At 46.4% G+C, this 14,291-nt stretch overlaps 1 protein-coding gene across 1 annotated transcript in view; it reads right to left on the bottom strand.

Moving 5' to 3' along the window:
- The window catches only part of RASGRP1 (RAS guanyl releasing protein 1), a 77,252-nt gene extending 63,110 nt beyond the window's left edge, over positions 1–14,142 (bottom strand). The window contains exons 1-2 of the mRNA XM_034993731.1: positions 14,027–14,142; positions 9,470–9,654 (exon numbers count right to left, since the gene is read on the bottom strand). Coding sequence (XP_034849622.1) covers positions 9,470–9,654; positions 14,027–14,061 — 220 coding nt within the window. The 5' untranslated portion in view covers positions 14,062–14,142. The remainder of the gene's footprint in view (positions 1–9,469; positions 9,655–14,026) is intronic.
- Between the last annotated feature and the right edge of the window lie 149 nt (positions 14,143–14,291).

The raw sequence follows: 14,291 nt of genomic DNA on the forward strand, positions 1-14,291 counted from the left end.
GATTATAATTAGCACTTAGCATTAGAAAGAAATGAGTAGCTACTCTTCTTATAATGCCTTTAATTCCTCATTAGACTCACTTTAGTTGCCAGACAACCTTCACTTTTATGTCCCACATTTGAAGGGACTGTGCCAGAATCATTTCTTAAAAATCCATTTTAGGATTGAATAGCAACTCTGTGTGCTAGCACACCTCTTTACAAATACTAACATTGATTGTAAGATCATAACTGTTTAAAATGTGAATGATGGAAAACAAAGAGTTAGTTACAGTGAATCTACCAAGAAAAAGTTACCACGATTATAGTGCATGTAAAACATGCATGGAAGAGAATCTAGGGAGATACACTAAACAATGTTAGTAGTACTTATCTTGCTCTTGGTGGTGGAATGGATGACTACAATTTTCTTCTCTTTGCTAGACTGTTTTTTTTTTTTTTTAAATATTCTGTAGTGAGCATGAATAATTTTAAAGTTATTAAAATTTAAAAAGGAAACATGAGGGCTGAGTTACAGTTAGATCTTTGTAAATATAAGAACTGATAAAAGGGTGCAGATTAAGTGATATATTAATATGAACACCATGTTGTTCACAGTAAATACTCAAAACTTAACTATTTACTAAAATAATATTTTAAAAGTCTATGTAAGTGGTAAATTTCATGCTATGTAAGTTTTGTTTACCACAGTAAAAAAAAATGTAAGAAATAAACTCACTCTATATTAATAATTTAGGGGGGAGAAATGGATTTAGATTTGGTTGGATATCTAAGTCTCCACCCTAAGGGTACTTCAAAAAGATCAAAACTACTTTCTTTAAATATATACATTTGTAAAGGACTGTCTGCAAATTCACATTCAACATCATGATCAAGACCACATGACACCTTCTCCCAGACACTGTCAATATCAGAAATCGCTTCAATACCATCATGGTAAGGGGAAACTGAGGCTCTGAGTTACAAAGCGACTGTAAAAGCTCCCTGGTTTTAAGCCAATGACAGTCTCAGAAACTAAACTGGAGGCTTCTTTTTCTTCGGCAAACACCTACTGACAAACTTTCATTGATCACCTGCAAGAGTGGGATATGGAACTATTATCATAAGATGGATTTACTTTGTTTAAAACTTTGATTAAAATGACAATGGAACATTCACTAAATCTTTGTAATGGGGATTTTTTTTTCAAGTTTGAGTTTATAAAGGAAAAGATTTAAAAAATGAGGACAAACTTAACTACATAAAAATGTAAAATTTCTAAACATTAAAATCCCAAAGCTGACATAAAACATAAAAAATGGAAATGGGATGGGGGGGACCGGAAATGTCGATAGCAAATGGTATTCAAAGAGTTAAGAGCTTCATCATATAAAAAGCTTTCACAAACCTCTAATAATAACATTAAATAGCGAGTGATAAATAGGTAAAGGATATGAACACTCCACACAACTGGAAATAAAGTTAGCAAACAAACTTATGAAAACATACTCAGCAGAAGCTTGGTTATATGTATATATAGATCAGTAGTACCTGTTACCACGTAGCAGAAAGTGGAGGCAAATGATTACACAGATGGAATCAAAAACAGAGACAACATATAATACATATGAAGAACAGAGGTCACAAAACTGAGGATGGGCTGGTCAGAAATAAGGGATAGTTTAACGATGGAGAATTTTTAGAGGAGGTAAATTAAAACAAAAACCGATAGCTTCAACTCCAGAATAAGACTGCCTGAGTTTTACAAATAATGCAATATATGTTAAGAAAAAAAAGAAGAAGAAGAAGAAGAAGGTAGCCGGAGGGGAAGAATGAAGCGGGGGAAATCGGAGGGGTAGACGAACCATGAAAGACGATGGACTCTGAAAAACAAACAGGATTCTAGAGGGGAGGGGGGTGGGAGGATGGGTTAGCCTGGTGATGGGTATTGAGGAGGGCACATTCTGCATGGAGCACTGGGTGTTATGCACAAACAATGAATCATGGAACACTTCATCTAAAACTAATGATGTAATGTATGGGGATTAACATAAGAATAATAAAAAAAAAAGACTGCCTGAGTTTTAATTTTTAAGTTCCATTGTTGCTTTAAGACAAATTTTCAACTTCACCGATGTTTGATTTCCTTATCTCTAAGGTAAATTGTTCCTTTTCTTTGAGAAGCACATGGAGTTGTTTTATAGGATACTGACACAAAAGAAGACAAAGAACCCTACATAATTACTTCTCCTAATTAGGTGATACAAAATAACATTTCTGGTTTTCAGCTCTCCTTCCCACAGACACTCTGCTCTGTAAGTACCTTCTGTAGCTGGAAGGAGGTGCTGGGAAACGGTTAACAATCGCCTCTCCGGGGGGGGGTAGGGTTCAACAGGAAGCCCTGAGGAGTAGCGTTTGTCTATTTCCAGGGTGTAAATATTCCCAACCCAGGAAACCTCCAGCTACCAGCCTGATTTCACGGAACATGAGGTGGGAGGAGATGCACATACCCCAGCACACCGCCACGTGGCATCCATACTGTGTGGATACAACAGGCAAAACCTCAAGAGCACAGAGAATAGTAAAATGTGGTCATACATTAGGAAATGATGTTTGAGGACTTCTTACCTTCATTTTTAATATAATTGTAAGTTTACATAATTTAATTTTTAATGGTGGTTCTAACAACTGGCTTAGGAACTCCTGAAAATGTAACACTGCTTTTGCAGGTTAAGAAGATTTCAGGACTGTTATAGCACCAAATCGACTGTGGTGCCCGTGAAGCTGAGCCTGCTCGCACTCCGTCTTTCCCCAACTGGGTGGCAGCCCAAACTACCTGCAGAACAAGGCACACAGTCCAGCAGCCGGAACTGCTCCAGGCACAAGAGGGTAGGTCCCGAGAGCAGGAGATGGGCCAGGGGGTGGGCCCTCCTGTGGCCTCTGCCCAGTCCCGGCTGTTTCAGCCAACCACTGACGACAGTGCGTTTGCTTTCACACCATTTCCTACTGTGTTTCCACCACGGACTTCAGAACCTTCATGCCAACATGCGACCTCAAAAAATCTAAAATGGCATTTTCTTTTTTTTTTTAAGATTTTACTTATTATTTGACAGAGAGAGCACAAGCAGGGGGAGCAGCAGGCAGAGGGAGAAGCAGGCTCCCCGAAGAGCAGGGAGCCCGAGCCAGGGCTCGATCCCAGGACCCTGGGATCATGACCCGAGCCGAAGGCAGACGCTTAACTGACTGAGCCACCCAAGCGTCCCAGAAAAATGGCACTTTTGGGAAATACTTAGACGAAGCACCTCTCCTGCTTCCTGGCATAGCCACTGCCTCCAAGCCTCTGACCTCTGGGGAACAAGCATACAACAGGGAGTAAGGCCCTAAAGCACCCCAGTAAACTGGTCTGAGAGTGGCTTACAGGCGGAAATGCAGACGAGGAATACTGCCTTTGAGTGCAAAGAACCAAAGTGTAGTTGTAACAGACGCCCACGCTGCTTATTTCCATGGCCCAACGACTGACAGGCAGGAAGTTTTGAAGGGAGTCTGTGCAACCGAGAAGGGCTAGCAAGTGTGCTAGGGAACGGTATTGCTCAAGATCAACTCACAGGTCACCTCCCTCGAAGCCACAGTGACTGCGGACTGAATGAAAACTCTCTGTAGCTGACCTTCAAGAATCTGAATGAACACACCCCCTGATGATTACTGCTCAAGTTCAAGTTGGAGAACCCCCGGTAGAGTAGAAAGAACAAGAGCCTCAGTGTTCCGATCCCAGCAGCTCTCCCACTAATGAGGTGGGCCACTTTCCACGGGTTCTGTAACATCCCCGAGCTTCAATGCCCTATTAATGAAAAAATAGGGTTGTTGTGAAGATTCACAGGCCCAGTTCAGGTAAAGGCCCAGCACCCTACACAGCCCACAGTAAGTGTCCAGCCACTGTCTATCTGTCTCTCAGCAGGAACCCTTATCTCTCTGGATGGACTTAGTGAACTAAAAACGCTCAGGATTCCCGAGACACCGTCAACCTTACGCACTGACATTTTTCTATCACAGAGGGAGGACTGCCGTGACCACCACCACAGAGGAGAGCACAGATGAGAGTGAAGGGGATCTCCCACCTCTTCCTCTCGAGCCTGGCAATCACTGTACCTCACACCCACGAGAGGGCAGACACATCAGGCTAGGGCATGGGGTGCTGCCAGCCTGTCGAAGACACAGCAAAGACATTCCTTGGAATCAACAGCACCTTGATCACAGAATGCTAATGCCCTCCAGGGGGCTAACGACAGTCACGTCTGGCAGCTGCTCTGTGGCCTAGAAGCCTTACAACATGGGTGCCCCAAGGACCATTCTTTACATGTGACTCCCCAGCAAATGGCTACTGGGTCATCTCTGGTCTTCTTCACAAAGGACCTGTCGTCCACAACGGACAGGGCTTTGAGCCCCTTCTTGACACTTGGCTTTGTTCCTTGGAGGTGCACATTCTTGGGTCTGAGTGCCCTTCAAGGTCATGGCCCTGGGCTTCTGGTCGCGTGTCCTCGTTGCTTCTGGGCACCTCACTTCAGTGCACAAGCTCTAAGTTGCAGAGGGAACTGTGTGCAGTCCCAACAAATGTGTGATTGCCTTCTTTGGCTCCGATTTTAAACAGTGGGTGTTTTGCTGTTAATAAGCTGAGGTCTATAGAATGCTTTCAACGTCTAAGTGTTCCATGGTGCAGAAAATATACGTATTAGTTTGGGAGGTCTTCGTATAGCATTAGTACAATGCCTAAGGTAATTTTAATCAACACTTTGTTCAAGATAGAATTTCAGGCAGACATAGATACATGGGGTCCAATGACTATTTCTCATATTGAAGGGAGTTTAATTTCTCATCTGGGGGAGCCCAGGCCTGCAGAACATGGGCACAGGGTTCAGGCCTGTTCTGTGTCCCCTGCACGAAGGGAGGCCTTCCTGGGAGAGGGGTTTGAGTGCACTCCAGCTCAGGTGGCAAGTGGCTGTTGGGGACAGAGGAAAAAGCACATGAGCAGCATGTTTTCTCTCTAGATTGGGGGCATGAGGCAAATTGCCTCAATCCTCAGAGGCTCAATTTATCTTCTCATTCGTCCAATGGAGACAATACCACCTTTCAGAGTTGTTTTGCATTTAAAAGAAAATCAATACATATGGAACTTCAAGAAAAAATAAACAACACTCCATAAATATAAGATATTAGCTAAGCTGCATTTCCCTTCACACTGACAGGTACGACAAAGATGCTGAATATCCTCCTACATCCCACCTGGGAGCAGGAGGGCTCCTTGCTGAGGGTCCCTTTCTGGGACATGTTTGCAGTTTTCTTTCTGATGCTGCTGAAAGCTGTCCTGCATGCAGAATGGAACAGGGGAAGAGTTTTGTGAATTTGGACATGTGAAGCCTTCCATTTGGCCCCAAATGCTGGCAGCCCTCTTAAAAAGTGAAAACATTAAAAACCAGATGATCTCATAGGTCTTTTCTACCCCAGAAACAGATGGTGTGATTCACATATGTTTGACATAAATGTACCAGGTTGTGATGATTTGCCTCATTATGCTCAGTTGAAGAGTAGATTAACGAGCAATAATATGCCGAAAAGGTAAAGCATGACCTCTGATTACAACAGAAGGTGGGAGTGGGTTGTTTCATGGTTGAAGCAGTGAACTATGACTCAAGGCTCTGAGTTTCTCATCACAGGTCTGTAACCTTGTCTGTGACAATGGGAGGCTCACTGGAGGCCTTCAAGAAGACCCTTAGTTTGAATGTCTGGTCACCCACCCTTAAAAGCATTGTAATAAGTCCTTCCTCTGAGAACAGTGTGGGTGGTAATTAATGGTTAATAATACTAGAGAGGCATCAGTAAAGATGCTAAATCCAAATGTCCATGATGCCTTAGACAGTATTCAGACTACTACCTAGAGATGCTAGAAAAACGCAAATCCCACAGTTTCGAGAAGGTCTCTCTGTTGCTTCTCCCCTCCAAGTCAACCATCTACCCTGTCCAGCACTGTCCAACAGACTTTCTGCCATGATGGAAATCGTTTCCATGTACTCTGTCCAGCAGCAGCTACCACTTGTGGCTACTGAGCAGCTGAAATAGGGCTAGTGAAGCTTACTAGGAAATGTCGCAAGGAACTACATTTTACATGTGATTTAATTTTAGTTAATTGAAATGTATATGTAAGTAGCCACATCTGGCCAATGGCTACTATATTGGGCAGCACAGCTCTAGCTAATTCAAACCTCCTCAAAGCACCTGCATGAAGGCGAGGTTGAGAAGGCAGGACAAAGTAAATTAGTTAATTAGTCTTTATGTTCAAAACAGGCTTTTTTCCTTTTTTTTCCTCAAGTTCGTCCGAGAGTGGCTGAAGCCAGAGTCTGAAGTGCGAGATTACCAAAAAAAACAAAACAATTTCCCTACATTTCCGTACTATATCCCTCTCTTTTCACAGGTTTTAAAATGAGAAGGCATCTAAACTCATTAACAAAAAGCTAAGCTAGATTTGCTTTATGCTATAGAAAATAACCAGTAAGATAAGGTTCGAGAGAAACATGAGGCTCGCTCTGTACTATTTTCGGATCACCTCTGAGGAGACCTGCAGAAGCACAAGAAGGCATTTCGCCCTGGATTGTTCTTTGTCAAGGGCTGCTAGCGATCCCCAGCTCGGCTCACCTCTGTAGTTCAAGCTCCACTCCCCTCCCCCACTACCCACGGCTGGGCCAACCCTGGACTCAAAATCACTGTGCGTCTCCCACTCCCTCCAGACACAGCGAGTCTTTTCTTTTTCACCTCTTTCATATAAATTTCTGCGGCAAGAAACGGTGTAGTACGTACTATGCAAAACCTTGAGATCTTACTTTCCCACTGCAATCCCATGGCCAGAGGGCTGTGAGGACAGTGGCTGTTCTCACCCTTGAAGTGAATTTCCTCAAACTCTACGTGTGTAATTTATTCTTCCTGCACGCCTTGGCTTATTATTGCCTTGCCTCGTGTATCCTATTTTTTCCTGAATGGTACATCTCTCAGGTCTTCTAAGCTCTAATAAAGGAACAGGGGTGTCTCTGGTCACCATAATTCCCCTTGTGCACTGCCCAGCATGTGTCAGATGCAATGAAGGGCTTAATCAATGCTTCCTGAGCGTGCATGAAAGACTATTGGACTCAACGGGATTTGTACAGCTTTTGGATGTTAATGTACTTTTTTCAGGTCAACATATTCCAGAAAACAATGGATCTTTTGCCCTGTAGGATTTGTTGAGGGGGGTGGATTAGGCTTGGTTCTTTTGGGGAAGGACTTCAGAATTGGTCCTGGATTTCTCAGGCTGATGTCATGATTATTGGAGGTTAGGAAAACAGCCTTGACCTCAGCCAGCAGTTGCCGGATTGGCACACGAGGAAGAAAGTTAGCATGATAAATACCATTTCTCCGTCCCTGTTTTTTCAACAGTGAAATGGAGAAAGAATAAAAATCCTTATTCCTGAAACAGTTCACAGTGCCTGCGACAGACTAGTACATAAGACTCCCAAAACTCTGTGAGGAACTCTGCAGTTTATTCCAGTGGGGAGTGAGTTTAAAGTAACGTGCACGATGAACAACGCTGCTCATGGCCATATGCTGCCCCCCCGTCTCCTGAACTCTAGTTCACCTCCTTGCCTTCTATTCTATTTAAGAATAGAAAACCACTCACTTTGCTCCCAAAGTCATTCATAACTGAACGATTAGAGTGTAAACAGAAATTTAATTAAAATTTGAGACTAACCCAGTATTAACAAAAATGCTCCCTCTTTTCCAAGTTAAAAAAAAAGGCTACAACAATAAAGCAGTGATTCTCAAAGTGGGTTCTTGGATTAGCTGCATCAGCATCACCTGTTAGAACGTGTTAGAAATGTAAATTTTTTTTTTTTAAGATTTTATTTATTTATTTAACAGAGACAGAGACAGCGAGAGAGGGAACACAAGCAGGGGGAGTGGGAGAGGGAGAGCAGGCTTCCTGCTGAACAGGGAGCCCCATGTGGGACTCGATCCCAGGACCCTGGGATCATGACCTGAGCCGAAGGCAGATGCTTAATGACTGAGCCACCCAGGTGCCCCAGAAATGTAAATTCTTGAGCCACCCCAGACCCACCAGAGCAGAAACTTTGGGGGCAGGGCCCAGCAATCTATTAAAAAATGACCAACACCTCCATGTGATTTAAACCAATGTTGAAATCATCAAAACCATTCAATGTTGTACTAGAGTATACCAAGCAGTGAACATGTCCAGCCCTAGAACGAATCCCTAGTTCTGAATTCTAAACGATCTACGTGTCATGCTGCCTGGAATCTGGTCAAGCCTCCCCTACACTCCCCAGGAGGCTCTACGAGGGCCTGGGCTGGGGAGGCACTTCTGAGCTGAACTGCATATACATATACCCTTCAGGATGGGAGACAGAGGGACTCAAAGGGGGCACAGATTGGGGGGACAGTGACGCTGGAAATCTATGAATTTTCCATCAATTTTAATCATTCCTTTTTTGGAGAGGAGCCAATATTTAGTTACTGTTCAACCACTATTTCACAAATAACAATCCCAAAAAAGACAGTGCTTATAAAATTTTTTTAAAAAATGGCATCTTTGCAGATAATTGCTTGTAAGCTACCCTAAGTGGTGCATCCTTCACACTGAGGATGGTGATGACAGCGTGCAGCATTCTAGATAATTCACTGTCAGTGTGTGTCTGTCTGCTTATTCCTCAGATCCTTGACCTTCAAGCACAATACTTATTATTTTTTTTAAGATTTTATTTGAGAGAGAGAGACACAGTGAGAGAGGGAACACAAGCAAGGGGAGTGGGAGAGGGAGAAGCAGGCTTCCTGCCGAGCAGGGAGCCCGTTGTGGGGCTCGATCCCAGGACCCTGGGACCATGACCTGAGCCGAAGGCAGACGCTTAACGACTGAGCCACCCAGGCACCCCAAGCACAATACTTATTAACCAGTACCTTCCAGTCACAGCCATCTGGCTTTACCCTGTCCTTCCCTAGTCCATCACAACTACCCTCCAACTGTAAGGGGAATTATGAAACTTTACTGTCCCCATGACCCAAAGTCTTTCAAACTTGTTTGATAATAGTGTTTGCTCAGGGAACCAAGTCTTTGTGTGCCCTAAGAACACAAGGGCGGAAAGATGTCCAAGCACCAGATGCACAGTAGCATTTTATGAGATTTTTCATCATGAGAAAAACCTCCGTCCCAAGAAAAATGGAAACACAAACTCTCCTCAGTAACTTTTCTCCCTTGAAATCACACCTCTCATCACGACCTATTACACCCACACAGTCATGTGCCTTAGGCACTGCACACGGTCTCCAGCATTTCAAAGGCTCAAAAGATATTTTTAAAGCCAAAATACCATCTAGGTTGCTATTCTACAAAGCAACTTTTTAGGGAAGAACAAAGTAATATAGAGATTTTTATGCATGTGGGCAGTTAGCCAACTCACCGAAAGACTGAATGCAGCTGTCGATGAGATCGTCCAGGCTGGCTCCTTTGGCTAAATGTCCCAGAGACACCATCATTCGGAACTGGGTGATCTGGGCCAGGCTGGGATGGGAGGGGACGGGGCTGCCGGCTGGCTTCGCCTCTAGTCTTGCTTTAGTGGCAGCTCTACAGCCATGACACGGTTTCCTGGGGGGAAAGAGGAGGCGCTGAGTGCGAGCTGAGCAGCCCAGGGACAGACAAACTGGCAGCTCCAAGCTCTGAAGGCAGATTGGACGGGAAAGGAGCAGAGGTAAGACAATTAATCCTGAGAGTTGGGCTGATAGGAGACATACCCCTCCCACTCGGCAAATGCACCCAATGGACTGGTTGGCTGTTAGAGATCTCCCAAGCCAATAACGAGGTGAGAGTTCCCGGCTGCGACAAGGGCTCTTCATCGTGGGGTTGGAATTGCTCTGGCCTGCTGGCTCCAGCTCCTGAAGGGGAGAGGCAGAGGCAAGACCACCTTGGCAGTCCTTAGCTCCTAGCAATATTTGATTTTAGCGGGGAGTCCACTGACTTGGTTCTGAAGAATCGTCGAATTTGGTCTCACCTTCAGCTAAATTCACTCATCTTGAGCAATACCAGAGATGCTGCAGAAGGCCAGGGAGCCCCAGAAACACCTCTGGACTTTGTGGGAGAAGTCGAAGACTTAAGGACCCGTGTACAGCGGAGAGGATTTATGGTGGTGGTATTTAGATTTTAAGCTAATCCTGCCTTTCTCACAAATCTTGGATCTGCTTTTCATTGCTGATAATACAGGCGATCATTGAGTCATTTTTCACCACTAAGTATCATTCTATTAAGTCCTTACTGATTAAAAAAAAAAAAAAAGCAGAGCTAAAGGGAGCTTTATTCCAGAACTGAATGTGAAAGGACAAGTCTGGATCTGGAAATGGCTTAGGAGTCCAATAGGGCACCCTCATCCACTCTCACTTAGCTTTATCTTCGGTCATGACCTCATGAGTACAGGTCAGGTTGTTTGCAAAAGGATATATGAAAGTTAACTAAGCATTTTACTTTCCTTCCCATTTAAACACACACACACAGATACATATCTATAACCTTTTCAGGTTTAATAGTGATGGGTGTTGTTGCTGGTAACTTCTTTGAACACATAATTAATTCTGTGGCTTTGGTTATTTCATAGTTTACTACCAAAGAGGAGACCAAAAAAAAAAAAAAAATAAGTACCTCAGATCCATAACTTTATCAAAATACAGAGGGAGTAGCTAAACACATAATGGCATCAATTAGTAAGTGCTTATTCTATAAGCAAGATACTGTGATAGGCCGGAGGGGCAGGGGACCGCAGTGAGTGGAGACATGGAGGTGAGGGGTCTCTGTAAACTAAAAACCATACTCATTATGCTAGTTGTTGCTGTTGTTGTATAAGGGTGAATGAGAAGCTCCTTAATTCAAAAACTGGAGAGTCAGACCTAGACCATGAAAAGACAACTCTCTAAATCTTAAGTGTCCTGTGGGTGTCAAGACTAAGTGTGATGTTCTTAGAGGAGAGAGAACCAGTTCCAGGCGGAGTGGTGGGGGAAGCAGCTCCAAGAAGACAGCATCTCATGCAGAAGGAGCTGAAACGCTCAGATCAAAATAAAATGCTGGGGCATACATGGATTTTGGGGAAACCAGCTATAAGATCGTGTACTGAACTCTGGGCCACTCTCAGTCCACAGCCAGACTAGTGGAAGGAAGACCATGCCCTTTGAGCTCCGTTTCAAACTAGCTCCAGGGCACTATCTAGCAGTGGCCACTGGACTCTGCTTTTGGCCTGGGGTGAGGCCACGGAAATTGCCTTAATGACTGACTTCTGAGAATCTACTAACCCAAGGAAGTGATTTCTGAAAGATCAAGTTGGTGTTACAGGACTTGATCAAGGTTCTGACCATTACTGATTTTTATCTAGGCACTGTGATAACCCCAGGATCAGATCAGTATCTGAAAATAATGAGCATAATCAATTGAGTACCTATGATATGGCAAAAAAAAAAAAAAAAAAAAAAAGGTTTTTAAAGCTGATAGCCCAGAAAGACCTTATCTCCATTTCATGAAGTTGAAACTGAATCTAAAAGCTGCTAAATGACACAGCCAAAGTTGCGTAACTCATAGGTGCTAGATCTGGGATTTATACCTGGTGCCTCTCTGGCTTTATTTAATAAATATTTACTGTGCCTGGAACCGTGCACTCTTCGCTACATGAGAATCAGCAAGTAGACGGTCACAGAGGGGCTGGAAAATTCAAGACAAAAAAAATCCTCCAAAAGCATAGCTAATAACTTAAAGGCTGAATCTCAGGCCTTATTCCTCCTGCAGGCCCGTGGAACAGTCCTCAGACCCCAGAGCTGGGCAGACTCCTCACGGTCAATTTCCACTTTCATATATATGTGGGAAGGTCCAGGCTCAGAAAGGCAATGTTAACCGGCCACTGGTGCGGAGGCTGGTAGAAGCCAGGCCTCCTGTGCCCTACCTCTTGCTCCCCAGCCAGGCTCGCCTCCTTTCCTGAAAGTACTGGCAACTCTAAACCTGGTGCTGGGTGTCGATGGAAACGGTCAGCCTCTGCCTTCATTGCTGCCTGTTCACCATGAAGACCTCCACCCAAGGCAAAGCGGGGAAAGATGAAACTGGCCCCAGAGAGGAAGCAACTGCTACTGGAGGCTTTGTCTCCACATACAGCTTCTGCCCCCGGGGCTGGGAGGTGTTAACTCCAGTCTCTCAACTGTTGAATCCTGGGAAAATTCCATTTTCTCGCTCAGTTGGTGGTATCGACCACTGAGGACTCCGAAAACTGCCCCCGGCTCTAATTCTAGTCACATCTCCTAATGTCAGCAGGAGGGGAAACCACTTTGTGTCCCAACGTGATTCTCAGAGGTAGATGCTTTTACCAGAATATAAGAGGGACAAGGGGAAATTCAAGTAGAAAGAAGGAGTGTGAAGGGAATATTCAGGTTGGGGGGGGGGGGAAGGGAAAGTGAGAGACCTCATCTGGGAGTCGGGAGGCCAGACAGGCTCAGAAGATCGGGGGCCTGAGACACCAGGGAGAAGAGATGCTACTAAAAACCAAACCGCAACCTGAGAGGTCTGGGGTAATGGGGTTATCGGCACCATAAACTAGGCAACTCTGCTCTTTTTGCTGACAGTCTTGACGGGCTGCTTCCTGGCAAACCTGCAAACCACTCTCTCTTCTGGTGAAATGGCTTTAGGTAGGATGTATAAAATGTTTCATTATAGGCATATCTAAAGGTATGAAACAATCCACAGAAAGCATAAATCTCTAAAGGCGTACTTTTAAAGGATTGTAGCCAAATATCCTCACATAAATTAAAAAAAAAGGGGGGGTGGCGAGAGAAACCGATTAACTTGAAAGTGTTTTCTGAGACCACGAGCAGCCAAGGCTGCGTGGGGTTTGCCGCAGGAGGCTGTCAAAACTCCGAACTGGTTCAGGTCAAATCCTGTCCAGGCACTGGTGCCTCCGTGGGGGGCACACACACTTTCGGGTTGAACTTTTTATGAAATCTAGCCAAGAAGAGGAAAGAATGAAATGGAGGAAGAGAACACAGATTTCCCCAACTTTCTCTGCAGTGGAAGGTGGCTTTAATTGGCTTCCGGTGAGGATTCTTCCCAGTCCTGTCCTCTCCCTCAGCCCTATAGTATAGACGCAATGTAATTTACCGACGCCCCACCCCCACCCCAATCTAGCTGAAGGTGCACTGCTGTACCCTCAGGGCAAACACCCCCCTGGTCGGGGGAGTGCAGAAAGGGCCGAGAACCTTCGGCTCCAGAAAGTCCAGCAGGTTAAAGCTTCCTGCTCCTCCCGGGCCTGTCCGTGCGGGCTGGGCACGGCGCAGTCACGCCAGGGTCCACGTGGAGGGAGTTGGGCAGAGCACAGCTGGTATGCTATGCCCAGGCTCTCCCTGCTCTAGGGGGACACGCTCCACGTTGCCTGGCCCCTCCAGGTCTCTTTCTCCTGCCAAGAGACTTTGCACTATCACTCTGCCTTCATCTTCAAGACCCTCCTAAAACATCTCCCTAGAATCGCAGTTCGGGGGAGAGGGGAGTACAGTTTCCACCCAGAGGGCTGTATGTTTCGGGAACCTCGCAAATGCCACCGGCCTTTCTGGGCCTTGTCCGGGATCCGCAGGGCCGGGAGAGGCCGCCAGGTGGCGCTGCCCGAGCCCCCGCGCCCGCAGCAGGTGCGGATTTTGCGGAAAGTCCGCGAGTAGGAGACCCAGGTGCCGGACGCCGAGGAGCAGGGGGAGGAGGGGGGATCGGTGCAACTCCGGAGCTCGCCGCGCGCGCAACCCAGCTCCCTGCCCCACCTGCCCGGCGCGCCCGTCTCCCCGGACTTGAGCCGAGCCCCCGGCCTGCCGCCGCTCGCACCCCGGGTCAGCAACTTCCCGTAGAAGGAGGCGCCCACGTCGTCCGCCCCACTTCCCACCCCCGAGAGGGCTCAGGGGGCCGCCCGCCCCAAGAGAGGAAGCTGGCGCCGCCGAGGGCCCGGGCCCCTACTCACCGCGGGGCCTCTCTCGCCTTGCCCAGGGTGCCCATGGCCACGGCCGGCGCTCCCGCGGCCGCCTCACCTAGCGCGCCGGGACGGGCTCGGCGGGGCGCGGCGCATCGCCGCCGCCGCCGCCCCCGGCCGCCCACCCGCCGCGCTGCGAGCCGGCGAGCCCGCCTGAGGCGCACCCGCAGGCACAAAGTTTCTGTGAGCGCGCCCTCTCGGCCTCGCGCGCGCGCACTCTCGCCCGCACCAACCACCTGACACGCGCCGAGGCTGT

This window comes from Mirounga leonina, unplaced genomic scaffold (genome assembly GCF_011800145.1).
Source record: "Mirounga leonina isolate KUSES-001 unplaced genomic scaffold, KU_Mleo_1.0 Mir_91, whole genome shotgun sequence".
Classification (NCBI taxonomy): Eukaryota; Metazoa; Chordata; class Mammalia; order Carnivora; family Phocidae; genus Mirounga; species Mirounga leonina.